Here is a 22085-nt window from a genome sequence, read left to right on the forward strand (position 1 = left end):
GGAAAGAAGTAAAACAGAGGTATCAATGTAATTTGCGGTTTTGAAAGGAAACACTCATAGGTTTTTAAAAATCACAGTAAAAATCGTGATGCTGTAGCATTTTTGGCATAGAAATGTTGTAAACATTGAAATTTCGACCGACCATGTTAAGATTGGTGAGCTACGTTACCAGGATTCTATAGTATGCACTTGTATTACATGTACTTCCTAATAATATGTGAAAGCTGCCAGTGGTCAAACACCATTTATATTAGAATTAACCGACATAACCTTCTAACGTTCGCAAATCACATTAAAAACATTAAAAACCAGTGAACTACGTTACTGTGAGCTACGTTACACACTCCTTTACGCATCTTCAAAACTTCTATGAAATGGTGTATTCTATTTTACATTTCACTCAAGTGATCTTTAGTTTGCTTTTTATGACCTTGGATTGAGTAAAACCAGCCCATTTTGTAGTCGGTAACGTAGCTCACATTACATTGAGTTATAGTGTTAAAAAACATCATTACTTCCTGAAAGAAAAATATGCAAGTGGTGTTGGCAATTTTTTACATTTGAAAGTAGTGATACATTTACTCTTAAAAAACACAAAAAGCAGGTCTTTTTGAACAACTTTATTTTTTTCTATTTTTTTAGTGGATTGGCACCGGATTTTGTAGAATGAGCGGTATAATTTCAGACTTGATTTGAAAATACTTGTTTAGGGTGTGGGAAAACATGACAAAATACTTGTTTAGGGTATTCTGAGATCGAAGGATAATTACTTGTTTAGGGTCCATTTTGAAAGTCCATACATGAGCATGGTGTCCACCTTGTAATGGTAGTGCCCCCGGGAAAAATGCATGGTTGAACTATGGTTAATAAAAATTCCCTTTAAAAGGGAAGGCCAGCCTCAATGCAGAAGAGGTCTTGTAAATAGTTTGGGTCACCGTGAAAGGCATTTTTTAGGATCACGCTTACATCCATGTTACATGACAGTTCACCAAACCATCAATGCTGAGAACATGCACACTGAAACTGCAAAAAGCATTAACTCCTATAACTCCTGTCAACTCTTAATTCATTACTCCAAATTGTTCTGTATTTTTGTCTTTACTGCTTTTTACCCATGCTTATTATTAAAATCAAGAAATACACTGCAGTTGTTAGTTAATTCGCTATGTAAACTCAACTTACATGCACATTTTATTTTTAAATGATTTTATATTATTTCGCAATGTATAGTTTACTATAAAGTAGATAGTGGCAAGCACATGATAAAAGGACTGATCATTCACTACAATCTTCACTTTTAAACTGTATTTTTTGAATGTGTTGATTGTTAGTCCGAAACTCCTGCAAAGCTATGGACATGGCATCTTACCTACTCCATTCTGTAATAGTCTGCATTGTGTGTTTTCTCAGTCTTCAATCATTTTGTTGAATGTAATTTTATGAATCAAATAAAAAAGATAGAAAGTGGCCTCACTTTAGTTATGTGTCATTTACAGTATTTATAATTTATAAAGTGAGACAATAATTTATTTATTTTCTATAAGTGCATGCCAAAATATGGGATTTATTGTTCAATATTATAGCTAACCCCTAAAAACTTTTTTTTCCATCAGATTTTTCCCGTTGAAAAGACAAAACTAATGTTAAAGATAGCAATAATATCATCAATAACATTTTGAGTTAATTTTATCCATAAAACGATACAGGATAGGATAGATAATTACTTTGACTTCAATGTGGTCCATATAATGAAGATTTTGATTCTACAACATTATTAGATCTGTTATCAACATCAATTATGCACTCACAGGCAACCAAACATCATGCTATGCTCAGTAGTCCACTGATATGACCTTGTTCCAGTGATCATTCCCCGCTAATTACTAATTGTTGACCATGTCATATTTTTGATATGCTGATTGCTGCACAAGTTTATGTTTATATGTGTAGGCCTAACCTATGATAACTTTTTAAGTCATAATTAATTCAAACATAACTTTGGCAATACTCAATCGTTTTCGTTCGTTGAAACAGCAAAACATACCTTCTTTTCCTTGCAAATCGAATTAGCAGACATCAAAAACATTTCCACCACAAGAAGTAAAAAAAAAATTCATACCAATAGAAGAAGGCTATAATCTTAGCTAATCTTTAGTGTACACAAATCCCATCTCAGAATTAGGTACCAGCCCTATGGGCTGGCGAAAACTATGATTAAACCATGCTTTGCGACCATGGTTAATCATGGACTGAATCTGCTCATAATTTGTCAAGGAATGCAAATCAGTGATACACATTACACATTCTGCAGGTCATTCTTGAGATAATATCGCAATCATAGACCAAAAGAATTTGGCTTTTATATCAGAGGCTGTGGGGTACCCTACAGAGAGGGTGAATTTTTCTGTATGTCATTTGTGGTATTTACCAATAAATACCGATAATTCCCACCTGATTAATCAGGCCCGTACGCAGGGGGGGCCGCACCCCCACCCCAAATTTGTAAAAGTATACAAAAAGTCCCAACATTTCTGATATCAGGTTTTTACGCTTTTTTGGTTAAAAAATGTTCAAATTTTGGGAAGAAAGTCCACTTTTCACAAAATTGTACCTCCCCCCTTGGAAAAAAAGTCCACTTTTTCAAAATCAGCACCCCAAAGAAAATCCTGTGTACGGGCCTGCGGTTAATTATTCCACACATAAAAAAATACCAGCATTCCAAGAACTTGCAATGCAAAATTATGAAACATGATCTTCATCCACAGCATTCTCTAAGTTTTTAAAGACAGTTCGTGTTTCAAAATGGTCTGAAAGCTACATTATGAAGCAGATTAACTTATAAAATCTGACAGAACCCAATAAATCCAAACTCTACAGCAATATTAAATATAATGAATTTAATTTACATTCAGAGCACATCCATCTTAATATAACAATGAGTGCTGAATAGTGCAAGTTATAGAAAAGTATTTGTGTTTGTTTGATGCATAATATTAGTTTAACTCTATTAAACCTTGACACATTTACTACAATAGGTAAATAGTCATTATCTAATTGGCTTCGAAAATTTCCCTGCACTGCACTTGCACAGCTGTAATTATTGATGTAGTATTGTGCCAATTTGCTCAACTACCTTTTCAATTGTTAGTATTCACAAGAGGGCAGCAGACTGATATTTCCCAATCTGTGTCACAAAATAAGGCTGATTCTGAAATGACACCCGGGAATGAAACTGAGCACAAGTGATCTTTCTTGAAGTTATTTATACTTAAATTATGTCTATTTGTGAAAATGTGGTTTGTGAATTTTGGTTGTTTCAAACTAATTGAATTTAACTGATCCCTTATGAGATTCAAAACCCCCACCCCATGAATATGTGAGAATTCTAATTGCATATACAAAGAACTGTGACTTTGCATAATGTCGGACCTCTTTGATCTATCTTGATAATGGTCTGTGACTTGTTAACAAATCTCAACTGTCTGCATTTCATTTAGAAAATAAAATTTAAATTAAAAAAAAATATCAAAATTAAAGTCATCACAATCACTGCTAGGGTCACTTCTGCCTTAAGTTTCAGCTTCACTTCTGCATCAAGTTTCTTAATGATGCATACCTGTTTTAATGGGCTGGCCCACAATTGCTATTGTTTCTCTTAAAATTGTCAGTATCACCATTCATCAATCCATGCTACATTGTAGATAGACCCAGCAGTCATTACACTGTATTAATCTATGCAAAGTCATATGCCTAGGCCTGAATGCATACACACACAGATAAATCTCTGAAGTCAAATGTTTCAGGTTTCTAATTAAAGACTGCAATGCTGGTTTTGTTTGCTTTTACATGTCTTTACTTAGTACTGTGATACGGACATGATCCATCTATGTCACCCTAGCTGGTACGTTTATTTCTTCCCCGGAGCCAGGCAAATATACAGGGTTTTATTTTTGAGGGGGTGCTGATTTTGAAAAAGTGGACCCTTTTTTCAAGAGGGTGGAATTTTGTGCAACTTCCTTCCCAAAATTTGAACCTTTTTTTTGACAAAAAACAAAAAACAAAAACAAAAAACACCCTGATTTAGGACATTTGGTCTACTATTGCAATTTTTTTTTTTTTGGGGGGGGGGTACAGCCCCCTGCTTCCTCGCCTGTCTGGAGCACAGAAATGATAACTGCATATAACACTTTTGTGCACCAGGCTCTGAATGCAGCCAGCCAAATGTGTGTGCAAAGCAGTAGTTCTGTACTTGGAAAATTTTGACCAAAAAAATCCTACAATCCTACAAACGTAATTCCCTGAATACACCCTTTTTGAACCACATGGGCACTAAAAGCTGAATTAAGTCAGCAATCTATGAACTACTTTGATTGGTTACAAAGAGGGATATATCATGTATTGAGCCAAAACGAATAGTTAGTAAGAAATTAAGCTTAAAATTGCTCAGATATCTAAAAGCTATTTTGATTGGTTACTAAGATGATTATATCATGTAATGAACCAATCGCTCTGTATTTAGTAAGTATTGGTATGGGATAAATACATTTTCAGCAGGGTTGCCAAACCTGCGATTTGGTAGCCCAATTGGGCAACTTTTGAAGATTTTTCCTGTGACTGTTGACAATTTCCTGTTCCATACAAAATGTAGTAACCAATGCTTATGAAAAAAAAATCAGGCGACTTTTCAACATTGGCTCCCGAGATTTCCAATAGTTTCCTGCCCCATAGAAACCAACGGTTAAGAGAAAAATTGGGTGACTTTTCGATTATTTGACCCACGATTTGCTCTGAAATATTTTGGCAACCCTGATTTTCAGAACAAATTATTCTTGTTGCCTAAGATGCACCTTGTGCATGTTGTGTCAGCAAAGTTATTTCTAAGATGACAATCAAATATATCCTACTTTTAATTTGATATTAAACATCAATTCTAACCATGATCATATATCCTCCTATCTTTCAATGACCTTTATAAAGATATCAAATACATGCCGGAAATACCAACACAGTTTAGCGCAGTAATCGGAGAAATGGAAATAATATGAGGTGGGCTTATTTGGATAGCTACACAAGCGTTCTGGTCTAGATATACCTCTACAACACCTGATCTAGATCAGATACGGATTGATGGGTTGTGATACGTTCATAATACACAGGCATAAATGTACAAAGTCCATCACACATCACTCTTCAAAGAGCAACGCGATGTTTGGTTCTCATAGCAACATGCTGACAAAATCACAAAATCCTTTATTGCCAATCTTTTAGTTCAAACAGCGTTAGTTGGGGAGCAGTATGGCACACTGGTAAAGGTCTTTGCCTTTGGTGCGAGAGGTCCCGGGTTCAATTCCCTGCAGGACAAAAAAAATCTTATCCGCTCTTGGGCCCGTGGCTCATCTGGTAAAGGCGGGGCAGATGGCCCATGATAAAAGACCTTGTTACAGTCGGTTCCGATCAGGGTAACAAGCCCGATTGTTGGTTACACTTGACTGTCCTGTAAAAATTGCCCCGAACAGCTATCTACAGCGACCCACTTCGTTCACCAGGTCACTTGTGCCTGGCCGAAGATTTGTCAGCGTTATCTCCTAGATTTCAGCTGTTAATGTCTAGAAATGCTCGACATAAAAACAACAACCTAACGATGAATAGGGCAAGGTAAATCTGAAATCTGAATTTGAAATCAGCATGTGAATACACCCATTAGGCTTGTTAGCATTGATCTAAATGACGTCATAATTAGCACTGCGATGCAAATTGAATTAGGACAGTGTACATCCACTATTTGAGTTACACATTTTATCAACCAGAAATCAGTTTATAGCCTTATTAAATGATGTGTGTAATTATCTTAATGCTCCATTATTTGATATGATGGTCCTTCCAGTGACCTAAAAGACTGAAGATGTGCTGTCTAACATTTAATACAACTACAAGTGTACATTCATTTCTCTCTAGGATCTGTGTTTGCAGCAAATTTACGAAGGGACCCTATCAGGGTTGGCACGATTTGAATCACAATTTTAATCTGATCTTTTTTTTTCTTAAATCACCAATTTAAATCAACTTTTTATTTTTTATTACCATTTTTGATCAATTTCACTTAATTTCTTAAATGTTGACTGTTTGACTTCTTTTAAATGCTTCTACAACTTTTGGATACAATTAAAACTGATGTTATCTTATCTATTGCTAAAAATTCATCTTTAAGGTGCAGAATTCCGCAGGTTTTTTCCCATGATTTTGAAAAGGAAAAAATCTTTGAAATTTTCACCTGTAAAAACATGTTTTGAATTTTGTAAATGCATGATAGTATTGCGCATGTCTGGCATTCCACCGGTCTCTTTTGACTTTATCATGGAGTATAGCAGTTCCTGGAATCATGGAACACAAAAAAGTAATAATAAATCAACTTTTTTTTTTAAATAAAAAAAAATGCCAACCCTCCCCTTTATTCAGAGTCAGTTTGGTCTAACGATTTGTTTAATTTATGCAATAGCATCAGAATAAGGTAATATTAAACCCAGCTGTACTATTTTCCCCATTGCCATTTACCAAAATAGACTCAAAGTCAAACTCATCTTCAGCAATTCTGATCGAATGTAATTTGTAAAAACATTTTATTAAAACACTACTATTTTACCATAAAGCTATAATAAACCAAAATAGACACAAAGTCACACTCATCTCTAGCAATTCTGAACAAATACATTTTCTTTTTACATTCAGTTTACATTTTATCCAAAAATATGTTGCTGCTAATCATTTCTTTGAATTCTATGTTTTAACTGAAACGTTGTGCTACATTTAGGGCTTGGATACCACCCCCCCCCCCTCTTTGCACAGTTTGGGGTGGGGTGCATTCTGAATATGAGGAATGTCCTTCTAAATAATTTTAATTTTGTGAAATTCATGATAATACAAGTTTTATGGCAAATTATACATTTTTAGAAGTAAACTAAGTTATAAAGCTTATGTACCGGTACTTAAAATATATGTAGCTGGGATAAAATTCCGAATGACAAAGAAAGAAACAGAGTAGATTCCCACAAATCTGTGACTGTCACCACAGATATTGGATTGCCAATTCAATATATTCCTGCAAAAAGATGATTTGTACATGAAGAACAGGAAAGCAGCCACAATGCTGAGCTATTGAGGATGGTCTTGCATTAATTAGGTTAGATTCAAGGTCCAAGCACAATTACATTAATCAAGTTTATTACTGCCATCTGATAAATCCGCACAAATCGGATGAACGCATTTATATTTATTAACTTCTGAATTCAAATTGTGTAATATGTTGGCTAAAAATTGTTATGCAGCTTGGCAAATGACATGGATGTATTTATAGGTTTGAATCAAACATAAAAAATATGCCTGAAACTGCCTTATTATTGCCTTCAAATGCATGTCATTTCTCTATACTTTTTACAGGCATGATCCAAGCCCTGAATGCCTGAAAACACATGCACAATTGCACATCCCTGCAACATTAAAAGATGCACGCAAATACGATCATCACAGTGTCTATTAAAATCATATTTATAGTTTCTGTCATTGCAACCATTAATTTCAAGGTTTGCATTATTGCTTGTCCTCTCAAAGTCCCCTGATCACAGCTAATTATTGTATCGGATGCATCATCTAGCCTCTGCTTCAAAATCATGCCACTTTTGATATAAAAATCAATTTCTTGATTTAACAATGCTGATGATACTCTCTCATTTACAGTACATGTACATGTGGATCTATATGGCTTTCTGAATGACGTGCGCTGAACCCGGGCACTGATATACAACTGTAACAATAAATGTATGGGACATCTTGATACTGATACAATTTGTTGTGATAGTTTGTTTGAAATTACCATCACTCATATCCTGAAAATACCAGAGGGTTCATCTATTGATTCTCCGCCGAGTAAGGTTCATGAATGATTCATGAATGATTTTTTTAATGCTTCATGTGCATTGTGAACAAATTTAAAATTTTGGTGGCAAATATTTTTGCTTCAAGTTTTCACATTTTTTTTAGGAAAGCAATACAGAAACATTTGAAGTGCCCATCACAAATGTGGGGTGGCTAAAATATACCCAAATTGAAATAAAGATATAAAGAGAAACACAACAAATTTCTCAAAAAAGTGGTGCGGCCAGTCATGGCCTCCCCACTTAATGCTACTATCCTGATTTTAAGGTTCACTTAAAAAATAATTACCAAAAATTTGGCATGTGTAAAGGGGGTGGACTGGACAGCAAATATTTTTGGCAAGCTGAGAGGGGGGAAAGCATTTTTGGCAGGCCGAGAGGGTACAGGTAATATTGGACACATCTTTCAGAAATCCCCCCCCCCACCTGCTGGGAGGACATATTTATTGCACAGACCCTAAACTGTAATTATTTCACAATTAAATTGACCACACACTGTATTTGGCTGCAAGTAATTGATTGGTCAATAACAATTATAACATTTCAGTTTAAATAATACAATGCAATTGTCACCTCCCTGCATCATATTGGCAAATAAGACTTTCTTGTGTATTGATTCTGTCTGTCTGCAGTGATGCCAATGCTGCACCTAAGGCACACAATTGGGCTACTTGGAGATCACTTGCCGCTATACTTTAAAAAAGCCTGCCGCTACTTGCTAAATTTGGGCTTTTTTTGCCAGTACCAGGCAGCTGTGCTCAGTAATTTTATGTATGTTACTTTCAATATAGCCAAATTATAAAGTATCTGAAGCTCCAAATTGCAATTAAAATGGGTTTTGTGACCATTTATTGATCAGTCTATAACTTTTTAAGTTTTTAAGTCAAGTGCTTTTCTGCTCAATTGGGTGATTTTTGCATTCTAAATTCAGGTAAATTCCCAAAAATCAGGTATTGGGCAATTTTTTGGAACCTTAAAAAATTGGACTACTTGAGAATCCTTTACCGTGGCCTGACGAGTCAATGCACCGCACCTCGACACTGAAAAGTTCTGGCAACACTGTGCACAGCAACCACTAGCAAAGACGCAGCAGTTCTATAATCTGTGAAGACACACACAACAACATGGCTTCTTCATCTCCTATATTCACCCATTTTCATCAACTCCCTGATGGTCCTAGTACCAGCAGTGACCAGTTCAAATTGGCATCACCAGGCTTGATATGCAAGCATTGCTCCAGACTTGTTCCTGGATCCTATAAAGCCTCCTCTGACTTCCATACTCACATGAAGGTAAGATCACAGACAGGTCTGTAGTCTGAAAACACATCATTGATTAATTTCCAGCGTTGGACGCATTTTTATGCGTAGCATTATCAGGTTGTACTACTTGATTTTTGTTACCTTTGAACACTTCACTGGATAAGTTTATGGTATAAAATTGCTACACATTTCCAAAATAGTGTAGCAGAGTGATCAAAATTGAGTAGCATTTTGCTCCGCGATACTGGCTATGGCAAACGCTAATTCAGACATTTGCTTGCTTGCTAATTTTTTGGTGGTTTTCCCGAACCAAATAACTCTCCATGCACATCCACCTGTCAAGCATCTGGTGTTTTTGGGCTCCGCCATTTATGATGTAAAACCAGTTAATTTCATCATCTATTTTATATTTGTTTGTACATCCATTAAGAATGGCAAATCAACTACATGTGTGTTCAAATTGTTACAATCATCAATATTATGAAGTACATGCTCAACATCCCAAAAAACATGTCATAGGTCTATTATACTGTTTCATCATGTGGACAATTTGAGAAATATGTTCCAGGATTTTCAACCAAACAGGGCATGTTTTGATGCTTTGGGTAAAGCCAGAACAATGGGTGTGATGCACACATACCCCATGCCAATCTGAATAAAAAGATCCACTTTTTTCTGTAAAAACATTGAAAATAAGTCTTTTTCTGAAGGAAAAATTCACAATAAGTCAACTTTCTTTTAGTAAAAATAAAATGTTGAATATTGCCCATTTTTGAAGGATTTTATTTTTTTTTACAAAAGTTCCACTTAAAAAATTGAGCCCACCCCACCCTCAAAAATAAACCTGGCTATGGGCTTGACTCTGGGTCTGTATTTAATATACACAACACTTTGGTTATTGTCCAATACTATAATGCTTGACACATAAGCCAACTTATTTAATTTTGTGTCTTTTTTTCTCCACTACAGAGATGGCATGAAGATATCATGATTGAGACTCCCCCAGCTGCAGAACCAACATCCACAATGCCTGGTACATCAGCCCAATCTTCTTGGAAGGACACCGATGCCAAGCAAGTTGAACTTACAGATCATCTGATGAAGTTCATATGTAACTCCTCGCATCCTCCATCCATCGTAGATGAGCCAGATTTCCGAGCTCTACTCAATAAAGCACAACCATCCTACAATATGCCTAGCCAAGAATATCTGACAACTACCATTGTTCCTACGAAGAAAGAACAACTTCACACAAAGATTTTCCACCGTCTAGAAAAGATACCGGCAACTTCCTTACTGGTGGAGGTCTTTGAGAGGACAAGTAGGCCTACACAAGAGAACTTGGACAAGAGAACTTACATTGCAATAACTGCACATTTCATTGATAACTTTCAACTACAGCATGCCATGTTAAGTTGTAAGCAGATTAAAGGATCACAAGATGTTGCAAATATCAGCAGACAGTGCATGGAAGTTGTAGATATGTTTAATCTGAAGGGTAAGATTACTGCAATAATCTTTGCTGGTACATGTATTATATGTTCAGTAACAATGCACTGTGCATTTAGTAGTAATATTGGAAAAATGGCTGAATCACACATGATACACATACTGGAGGCAGTAGGAATAAAGAAGCCAGGAAAAGACAAATTAAGTGAAGGAGAAGAAGAACACAAAGAAAAAGATGATGATAAAGATGATGATGATGAAAATAATGATGATGTTACGAGTCTGTTGGTCCTGATCTCCCAGCATGCGAAGAGCCTATATGTTGCAGACATTGCATTTGAAGCTGGTGAAGTCTCAGGCCTACATGTACCATTGACCTCTATTCCAAGCTTTCTTGAAACCCTACTACGAGTATCTGCCCACACAACTGGCAATACTTGTAGCAAGCTCCATCAGAGGTTCATTTTCAGCACGTTCGGGTCACATATTAATAATGGAATTAATCAGCAGCCATATGATGCAAATCTGAATGTTGATGAATTGACAACGTACGATCGAGATGTTATTCAAGAGATTAGGATTTTATGTGCCCCAGTGTTTGAAGCAATGGAAAAATGCAAAGGAGATAAAGCAGTCACTGCAAGTTTGGTGATACCATGCATCCGCGGTCTTCGCTCAGAGTACAATAAGCTCTCAACCACCCATCCATCCCAGACCATGACTGATCTCAAGTCTTCACTCGAAAAACATTTCTCCTATTTTGAGACTATAGAAGTTTTCCAAGTAGCAGCTGCTTTAGATCCAAGATTTAAGCTTGACTGGTGCAGCCCTGACGAAGCAGAGAAGATGAGGAGACTCCTCCATGACAAAGTTGCAGCATTGTCCTCATTAAATGGAAGCTCCAAGACTCTGGAAGAATCTCCAAAGAAGAAGTTTAAGCTGTTCCAGTTCATGTCATCATCAACTGGACAGAGTCAGGTTGATAGGTACTTGGTGGAACCATCCCTTGATGAAGATGCTGACCCTCTACAGTACTGGTCTCAGAAGCGATATGCTTACCCCGAGTTGGCTCAACTAGCGGTTAATGTATTGGCAACTCCAGTATCTGCTTCTCTTGACGTCCCAGAGAGAGACTACTATAGTGATGTACATTTTGAGGAATTCATGTTCCTTAGAAGCAATTTTCATCTGGAATAAGGTATTTCCCCTCAGACAGAAAGAATATCTGATATTCTCTGGATAATTGTCTTCTTTGCATCAGGTCAATAGTTGTTTGCTTTGATCTGTATGGGTGACTTTTGGGTGGATATAATTTCCTGGGATTTTGAAGTAGTGATTTGGATTTTAGTATGTTGTTTATTATCATACTGTTGTTCATATAATATTTTACTCTGTAATGACTGGTTTTCTTAATGAGTGTAATTGATTTGATATGTTTATTTAAAAGTGTAAATTGTGTAATATAGTACATATCAAAATAGAGTTAACAGTTCGAAAAATGCCACTGGATTAAAAGGTATGAAGTAAAAGTTTTAGTTGATCGCTGTATCAACATCTTGTCCTGCTCCCCAATACAGAACAGGAATGAAATGTACTATTACCATAATGAAGTGTCCCACAATACCATGAAATAAAATCCAAACAAAGAGATATCACATCAAAACCTTCCTTTGTCAAAATTTGCAGTATTTTATAATACTGCCTGGGCACACGTACAGCTGATGTGTTTGGGAATAATTTCAAAATGTATATGATTATAAATGATGATTATTATGAATATATGCACATACACGCATATTACTCTTGTATAGAAACTGATACTGCAAAACCTGTACATATTGCAAAATATTATTAAATAAACTGGAAAAAAGAAAGATACATTGTTTGTCTTTTGCTGACTATTACTATTAAAGTACTAGTGCACAGAAATGTATGAATTGTCATGTTTTTAAGGAAATATATACATAAAATATGTACATGTAGGTAAAAGTCCTGTCACGTTTTAAATCTTGAATTACGATACCAGTTATTTCCCCCTACTATATATTCTAAACATAGACATGTCATGATTCGAACCAGGAGCCAATAGCTCCATCTTTTAGCTCGGACTAATAAGATATCATTTGTTGAAATCTGTCATGAAATAAAAATACAGTTATCTAAAATCTTAAGGAAGATGCAAATTCAAATGTTGCATATTCCTCCATTAGATTTGATTTGCAAGTACATAAAGCGATCTCTAACAAGAAAAAGTATAGTGCCATGCTTCCCATTGATTAGAACATTAAAAGTGCAACTTTTTATTTTGTTTCTTCCTTTGGTTTTCAATCAGAGTTTCTTAAAATGATCCACAATGAGGTCTCTAATCAAGAGTTAAAGGGTACACATAATCATAGTAATAGTTGCTGGTTTGAATTTTGACATATTTTTCTTTGTTTAGGATACAGGTGCCTTAATTCTTTTGTGGTCTGTAGTTTAAAATCATGATTATAGTTAGGACCCTGCCCCTCAACATGGATGCCCCCCCCAATCATCATAAAAAGGACCTCTAATTTATGTAAGGGCAAAACAAGTGAACATAACAATAATTAGATACATTACCAATGTAAATTGAGTACATTTTGGACTACTTTTATAAAGGTGTTCCATATGGTTAAAATAAATATATAATAAAATTTGGGATTAATTGCTACTAGTTTTGCATGGAAATGCACAAAAATACAACATATAAAATGTAGACTTAGTGGCAGCTGAATGACAAACCATCTGGAATTTTGAATAAATTATTGTTTAGCTGTATATACCATCTGAAAAGGCAGAAATGTGTATATGCAGGCAAAACTACAATTGCAATGAAAACTTGTGTGTAATTATGCGTTAACTGCAACACCCTTAATTATCCGAGCACAAAGTGACTGGCAAGCAAATTAATTGTTAGCGATTTTTAAGTTGTTCATTGTATCACTCGGTTTTGGTTGCCAAAGAATTATAAATAATGATCGAATAATAATATTTTTGTACTTCACACTTGCCAGTGTAACAGCCCAGGCCTTTTTTTTTTTTAAAGAATTGGTAATTTATAGGAGTTATTTTATCAACTTTCTGCAGAAAAATCACCCTGTCCATTCAGTGTTGCTCATCTTTATGGGAACTATTTTAGTAAAATATGAGGGGAATCAATTGTGTGATCTCTGTTGCATGCACTTTAACTCAAATACAGTAGGCCTATATATTCCATATTTAATCTTTTAATACATTCATTACAGTTCCTAAGTAGTTTCTTTGTTTAAAAAAAAAATCATCTTTTGGTGAAATATTGATGAAAAAATGTTCTCAGGTTACTAACCCTTCCAATTTCTACCTATTTTGATCAATAACATTTCACAAATGCAAATTTACCCATGACAGCAGTATTTATTTACAATTTTATACAAATGTTCCCTTTTCAGGTTGAGTTTTACAAGCAGGAAGCTTATTTACTCTAGGTCGCGATTTGTATTCATACTCTTCCAAATTCCTCTCCCGTACAATAAATAACACTAGCACAAGCTAGGGTCAACAGATATGCAATAACCGACTAATTTATTTCTAAAATCCCTCTTACCTGATGATGCTTATGCTGACACGATGTACACCACGCCATTACACGACATCCCATTACAAAACAAACTCTCCGTAACGCGACAAAAGAACAAAATAAATCCCATATATTACTATTCCACCATTATTCCTTCTCGATATTTACTATGTATCACTCGGATTTAAATTGAGGGCGACTGACTCAGTGCCGGATGCACACACAAAACTAAGCATCGTTAATACATCACTACACTCTGTAATTTATCAAAAAGTAGACTCCGTTCACAGATGCGTTAATATTTGTTTATGCCCCACCACAATGCTTAGACTCTGCTCACAGTTGCGTAAAACAAGGCATCAATTAAATCACCCATCATCAGCTAGACTCCATTAACAGATCAATTACCCATATCAGTACATGTTGGCTTTAAATTAGACTCCTTCGCTTGCAGATCAAATGACCTATAGACTCTCCCTCACAGGTTACCACTAGTCTCCGCTCGAAGATGCTTTAAAATTACTCTCAAATGTCAGTTAAATGAGTTTATCAATGCTCCTGACAGCCAGATCCAAAAAAAAAATTACTCATATTGATATCAAGAACTATCCATACTAATACATGCATGTACATCCAACTCTGCTCACAGAAGCGTTAAGATTGCCTTCAAACATCAGTACATCACTTTGACAGGCTATCTACATTTGTCCATTGGCAAAGACTAAACCCATATTAGACTCCCCTCACAGATTTCCACTATAGTCTACGCTCGCAGATGCGTTAAAATTACCCTCAGTTGTCACTTTAACAGTACTCACAGTGAGGCCTGTAACTAAATTCTATGATAATGCTATGCCCCCTGGCGCATAATAAATGCAACACCGCACGCTTACATGCAGTTATCGTCAGTTTGTAGCCAGCTTCGAGCTAGTACAGCTAGTGTTTTCTTTTTAACACAGTGTATTCATGCCCGGACTATAAAAGCAAACAAATTTAGAGAATGGTATTCCTCGATTTCCTGTTTCATTAATTTCAATGCCAGATGTTCTATGGATGATGAGAGTATAATACATAGTGATGGATGTCTGGATTAAACCTGACATATGTGTGTGTGAGATAGATGTTTTCATCAGGACTAAGGTTCATCCAATTTGTAATATATGAAGAAGTACATGCCAAAGCATCTTGCCCTTTTGATCTTGAAAATGTGTGTGATCTTGTATGCTGATCTTGTAAATACTGTCTTACAATGTAACTCTCACCATACAGGTGCGGGTGTCAAATACAGATGACAAGTTTCATATTTCGTTTTTAAAAATTCAAAATTTTCAGAAATGTTAATTTTCATAACCATATTTAAAATCAGCAAAAATGCAATAAAATGAATACAAACAAGTCTAGTATTGGCTCAGTGGTTCTTAACCCTAACATACCCAGGTAATACAAAATATGACATGATATGCACTGCGCATACATTATGTCCCATGTGATAATGACGAAATCACCCTAAGTGATACATTGTATAGACACGGTTTTGTGGGGTGGGCCAGCGTAAGATCTGTGGCTACTGGTCGCAGATCCAGTGCTTGGCATGCGAGGGGTGTTGAGTTCGAATCCTGACAGGAGCAAAAAACTTCTTTGTATGTTTTCTCTCTTTATTCCTTCCGTCTTTCCCTTCCAGTCACCAAAAAGCCCTTGGGCTAATAGCTCTTGATATGTTTTAGAAAATATCTCAACTTTTTATGTTGAAGAACTTTGAAGGTATACAATTTCCCTCCAACTTTAGTGAACATCAATTACATGTGTATGAGATGTAATTTTATAAAAAAAATAATGCCGACACAATCAGTTTTTTATTTTTATTTTTTTTATTTATCATTTTTCAAATTAATGTTTCATTAATTTCAAACATCATTTTGTAATGGAACAAGCCAAAAGTCAACAAAGTCCTATAAATCTATTGATTAAATTTTTCCAACGCTCAAAAACTGGAGGTAAAAACTGGTAAAAATGGTAAACTGGTAAAAGCTCATACATAGTCAAATTTAAAAAAAGTAATACAGAAAGCTCATAAACAGTAACACACAACTTGAATGAATATTTTTTGTTTCATCAAGTCCTTAAAATAAAATGCTTTCATTACTACTGTACAGGGTGGGCCATTAAAAAGTTCACACTTTTTTGATGGCTTATTTCTCAAAAGTGCAAACACATATTGAAATAAGTTGAACATATTGGCAAACCTCTATGTCTGGACTGTCATTGCTGAAAAGGGCATTAACATCCATGGTCTAATTACAAAATGGCGGCCATTTGAAGCAAGGGGGTAAAAAACCACTTTGCACACACGTAAGTCAAATGGGGCGAATGATCACGCGATATATGGTGGTCGCTGGTTCACACCACAATGGATTAGGAACAAAGGAAGAAAAATAACAGTACGCATGAAAGTTCTGTCAATGTTTCTCTTGTAAATTAACCATATTTAAATAAATATTTCTTTTTCAAACAGAATATGTAGCCTTCCAGTTGAACAGAATATGTAACAGTAGCTTTAAATAATCTGCGCATGCAGTTAACGTTTGTTTGCAGTCGCATTCTAGATAATGTGCATAATTTTATACCCGAGTCTTCATGATGGTTATTGCACTATAACATAAATCTTATATAGAGATATAACAAGATAAATTTATAAATAGGTGTCAGGAATGTCTCTCCTTCTCTTCGGAAATTATTTCTTATATAGACACATGTAAACCGTAGCAGTGCTTCAATGGAAACGAGTTATTTGTCTCAAATTGTCATGAAATTAAAAATATTGCACTAGAAAAGTAAGAATACAAGTAAAATCATATTTGACTCTGATAAAAATAGTTCTGTTCTTCATTACTGCTTATCATGGTTCCATAAAGTCACGTATTTATGCATGCCACAGTGAAAATGCTTCTGTCTTTAAAGTGTTCTTATCGTCCTTCAACGTGGCCTCCTTGCTCGCGAATGCAAATCATCGCACGATCGTACATATGGTGAACTGCTCTTGAAGTAACCCTGGTGCGTCGGATCCTTGTGAACGCATCTGTAATACGTCTCCTCAGCTCCCGCAAATTCCTTGGCGGACCTTCGGCATACACAGACGCCTTGACATCACCCCAAAGCCAGAAGTCCAAAGGTGTCAGATCAGGACTCCTCGGAGGCCACTCCACATGATGCCCAAGGCCGACAACACGATGCGGAAACAACTCCTGCAATCTGTCTCTAACAGCGATAAGGCGTTGGGCTGGCGCTCCGCCTTGAAAGAACCACGCCCTGCGGATGGCCCCGTTCGCTTGCTGTCCAAATATTTGGACCAGTTGAGGCTCTAGTTGATCATTGATTATGTCGAGGTAAACATTTCCATTTATGTTCTGGTCAACGAATATCGGTCCTATCAACCGGTTGTTTCCTGTGACGGCTGCGAGAACACTAACTTCGCGTTTGTCATGTGGAACGTTAAAAGCAAAGTCTCTCAGAGGATTGCCTTTCGGTGCATACATCCGTACGTTTTGAGAAGAGACAGACCCGTCCATTTGAAAGTTTGCCTCGTCAACAACAACAGCGGTGTCAAGAAAGCGACGTGGTCTGTTAACTAACCAGTTACAAAACTGAAGTCGCCGATTTGGATCTCCTGGTTGCAGTCCATGACGCTTAAGGATCTTGTAAGGGTGCCATTCGATATCATGAGTGATGATTCGTCTGAAGCGTTGTCCTTGGAATATGGGGACAATTGTTCCGTCGAGTACTCAATCTTGGGTTAGCTTGCAAATCCCTTCTAACATCGGCAATGTGATTGGCTGATCTTCCTGTTCGTGGTCTCCCACTGTTAGATTTGTTCCGATTCAGAACAGTTCCATGTAAGTGAAACTTTTGTTTAATATTATAGATGTGTCGGCGACTAGGAAGTCTGGTATTCGGAAACTGGTTCGGCCATGCATTCAGGACAGAGCGCACCTTTCCGGTTCTTGAAATTTCCTCCTCGATGAAAATTCGTTCCTCCTTTGTAAACTGCCGCATTTTGAACAGCAAGAATCACCTCAAAGTACTTACACGGGTATCTCTAACATGAATGACAAGAACGCACGCAAGGCATTTTAAATTTGAAGTTCCCTCCAAAACTAGTGTAGGGGAGAGTGGGGTAAGTTGAGCCAGGGGGTAAGTTGATCCACCCCCTCTAGAAAGAAAATTAAAAACTTATCTTACTTTGCAGTTCCACTTATTTATCAGGGATGTAAGTAAGCCTGAAGAAAAAAACGGAAAATTGGGGAAAAAACACGGAAATTCAGGCTAAAAAGCCCCAAAACAGGCTGAAAATAAAAGAAATTGCGTAAATCTGGACTACAAAAAATACAGAATTCTGTAAAAATACAGAAAACTTACATCCCTGTTATATATGACATAATAGAGGCTTCTCAAGTGTAATATGGAATCACTTGCACATATGGTAAGAAGGTGGCATTAGAATGTTCATTTTTCGCACTTTTGTTGAACTTTTGGAAAAAATCTATTTTTTTTTATGTTTCATCCAGAAAGAAAATGGTTTTAATGATAGCATTCTGGGTATTGAGGATGTCATATATGAACACTATTTTAGAAAACTATTTACAACTGTAACAAGTTTTAGTCAGGCGGGAGGCTTGGTTGTTGACAAAAAGGGTCACATGGGGTAAGTTGAGCCAAAGGCCATGGGGCAAGTTGAACATAGGAAAAAACTGTAGAAATTTCCCCAATTTTTTTATTCAAAGTAAAATCTTGTCAGAAATTACTTGTATGCAATATTTAGATCAAACTACTTCTATATCAAACTATTTTTCGAAATAAATACATGAAAACAACAATTTAGAAAAAAGGCAAAATTGAATTTCACAGCTACGGCATATAACTGTGCATTTCTATGGTGGCTCAACTTACCCCCGCGACTGGCTCAATTTACCCCACCGTTGGGGTAAGTTGAGCCAATTTGCAAATAAATCAGGATTGAGTTTTAAGGCGTGAAAGTGCGATTCGCACGCGCGCACGCCTGAAAATACGCCGAGGTGCGATTTTTCGCACACCTAAAAAAAAAAAAAAAAAAAAAAAAAAAAAAAAAAAAGTTTTTTTTTTTATTTAGAATGTCCCTGTAAATTAAAAATGTCCCTGTAAATATTTTTAATTTTTTTTTTAAAACTTGAAAAAAAAATTACAAAAGATTTAAAAAATTATAAATTCATGTTCAAAATAGGCAAATTTATAATTGATGTTCACATTACAACCTATTTATGAAGTAAAGAAGCATACAAAACAAATGCATTTTAAAATCATTCATAGATTATTATGTGAACATAATTTACAAATTTGCCTATTTTAAACAAGAATTTATAATTTTTAAATCTTTTGTAATTTTTTTTTTTAAATTAAAAAAATTCCAGGGACATTCTAAAGTTCAGGGACATTCTAGGGACATTCTAAATCCAAAAAAAAAAACTAATTAAAAAACAAAATTACAAATGACACTAGCAATAAGTCCAAAGTCCAGGGACATCTATGCAGTATACACCATTCATTACCCCAGAGCTTTTACCATGGCCATTAAAAAAAGTACATGTATGTTGTCACAATTGCTAAGTTTTAGCTGAAAATGAAATCATAGTCATACACCAGTTTTGAAAAAAGCACACCTTTTTATTTAGGTGTGCGATTTGCAGCACACCTAAAAGCACACCTCGGGTTATCCAGGCGTGCGATTTACAGCACACCTGTCACATTGCAAAACTCAATGCCTGAATAAATTTTGGCATCTCACTGTGAGAAAGTGCCAACATTTGATTAAAATTTTGTGGTATCATAACCAAGTAAACATACATATGTTTCATTTGTAATGCTGCATTTGGGTCCTGCTTTATTTATTTGAGCGTAGTGAAAGGAAATGTAAAAAGTGGCTCAACTTACCCCACTCTCCCCTATTTGTTATGTAAATGAGCATGTCCAATCAGCCTTTTGTGTCAATTTCACAGGTGAATGATTATCAAACAGTAAACAACTCATACACGCATGAGTCCGATGACCCCGGCAATGACACTCAAGTAAATGCATATAGAGTCATCAAACTTTTTAAAACTTGCTTAAGCCTAAAAACTTAATATGCATGATCATTGTCTATAGTCTTACGTGTGTGCAAAGTGGTTTTTGACTTCTCTGCTTTAAATGGTCGCCATTTTGTAATTAGACCATGGATGTTAATGCCCTTTTCAGCAATGACAGTCCAGACATAGAGGTTTACAAATATGTTCAACTTATTTCAATATGTGTTTTCATTTCTGAGAAATAAGCCATCGAAAAAGTGTGAACTTTTTAATGGCCCACCCTGTATATTATAGCAGGGGATCAAACCTTTTTCATTATTTTCCAGAATTGAACACGTCCCCATTTACTCAACTGGTAAATAATGTAAGGTTGGTTTCCCTGCTCCATCCCAGGGTAAGATATAATTTTTAAAGGGCTATTTTATGAAATTATCATTATTTTTAACCCTGAATAATTAAAGAAAGATTAACATTCGTCCAGTATAATATTATGTACCTGAACTGTAAAGGGACTCAAAATCAATTGGCATCAAATGCAATAAAACTATTTCAGGCGAGGGCAGCATACATATTTCATTTGTACAGCCAGCAGGGGAGCTTCACACAATATTTCAATCTAGATGTGAATTTAGCAGCCTGTAAAAAGGCATCACTTGAGATCTGAATATCTGAAAATTTCAAGATTTGTAATCTTTGAATACGGTACCCAAAAATAAAATGGGATTTCATACATTCTTGACTTTTATCATGACATAGTCACCTGCAGCACTTAATTCTGATCGACTCAAGTTTGTAAGGATATAAATATTTTATAATTCATCTCTGTGTATAGCCAAAATCTATGGTATAGCCTACACTAGCCATTTGAAGGTCGGTCATATGTACCATCTGCCCTGCTAGACAATGACCTGTGTGGTTGAGCAACTACCGGTATGTCATTAGACCTGTTGGATGACCTGTTAATTATTACATTGGGTAATATAAAAATCCAAAAATTAATTCTGTGTTTCAAATTTTACATTTTTCAATTTTGACTAATTTATCAGCCCTTCTGTAGTATTAGCATGGTTTTATCGTTGGGGGAAAGTATATAAAACCCCCTCCATCACCTAAGCACCTGTGGAAACACACGATTTTGGAAACAAGAAACGCAACTACGATTTTCCAAAATCTGTGATTTCCCAAAACACTTTTTAAAAAAAGTTATGGACCCTAAATTACTTGTTATTGAAGGTTGGAACCAGGGAAAGACTGCTACTTTAAAAAAAAAAGTTCCAAATTCTTGAGTTTTTTCCAAAGCTGGATAAAATTTAAAATTTTACTGTATAAGCGGTTATTTTCACGGACATTTATTTTCGCGATTTGGAGTGAGAGCCACATTTTCCCGAAGGTTATTTTCGTGATTGCCCAGTCCTTGAATTACACAAGCCAGCCTGTTACAGTAAACAACAACAATGAAAACTAAATTCATTCATTCACTTCAAAAAAATTGCAATCATTTTGTGTCACTAAAAAAATTAATGAGTGGGGTCATTATTTCTCAATTCACCCAATGGGAAACACCTTACCCCCTTCAAATTTGTTCAAAATTGGTATACAGGGTGATTATGGCTGGCAAAGCTCAAATTTCAAATTTTAGCTTAATCGGACGTACGGTTTTTGCGCTATGCCCCGCCCATTTTTTGCGATTTCGGCGAAAAATGGCGCGCCCATCAATATTGTCGCGACCATATCTCCGTAACCGTAGGTCCTACTGAGCTGAAATTGATGTCAT

At 35.8% G+C, this 22085-nt stretch overlaps 2 protein-coding genes across 3 annotated transcripts in view; one reads left to right on the top strand and one right to left on the bottom strand.

Annotated features, from left to right (window-relative positions):
* Positions 1 to 22085, bottom strand: part of LOC140169902 (dixin-like) — a 113539-nt gene that overhangs the window by 65058 nt on the left and 26396 nt on the right. The window contains exon 1 of one of the 2 annotated variants that reach the window (XM_072193224.1): positions 14244 to 14360. The exons of the other annotated variant lie outside the window; for it this stretch is intronic. Within the exon in view, the coding sequence (XP_072049325.1) occupies positions 14244 to 14297 (54 nt within the window). The 5' untranslated portion in view covers positions 14298 to 14360. Of the gene's footprint in view, positions 1 to 14243; positions 14361 to 22085 lie in introns of those variants that run through there. 2 annotated transcript variants of the gene reach the window in all.
* Positions 9030 to 12019, top strand: LOC140168997 (zinc finger BED domain-containing protein 4-like). Its single transcript, XM_072192293.1, has 2 exons — positions 9030 to 9220; positions 10160 to 12019. Exons 1-2 carry the CDS (start codon positions 9053 to 9055, stop codon positions 11834 to 11836), a joined length of 1845 nt encoding a protein of 614 aa, XP_072048394.1. The 5' UTR covers positions 9030 to 9052; the 3' UTR covers positions 11837 to 12019.

Source organism: Amphiura filiformis, chromosome 14 (genome assembly GCF_039555335.1).
Source record: "Amphiura filiformis chromosome 14, Afil_fr2py, whole genome shotgun sequence".
Lineage (NCBI taxonomy): Eukaryota > Metazoa > Echinodermata > Ophiuroidea > Amphilepidida > Amphiuridae > Amphiura > Amphiura filiformis.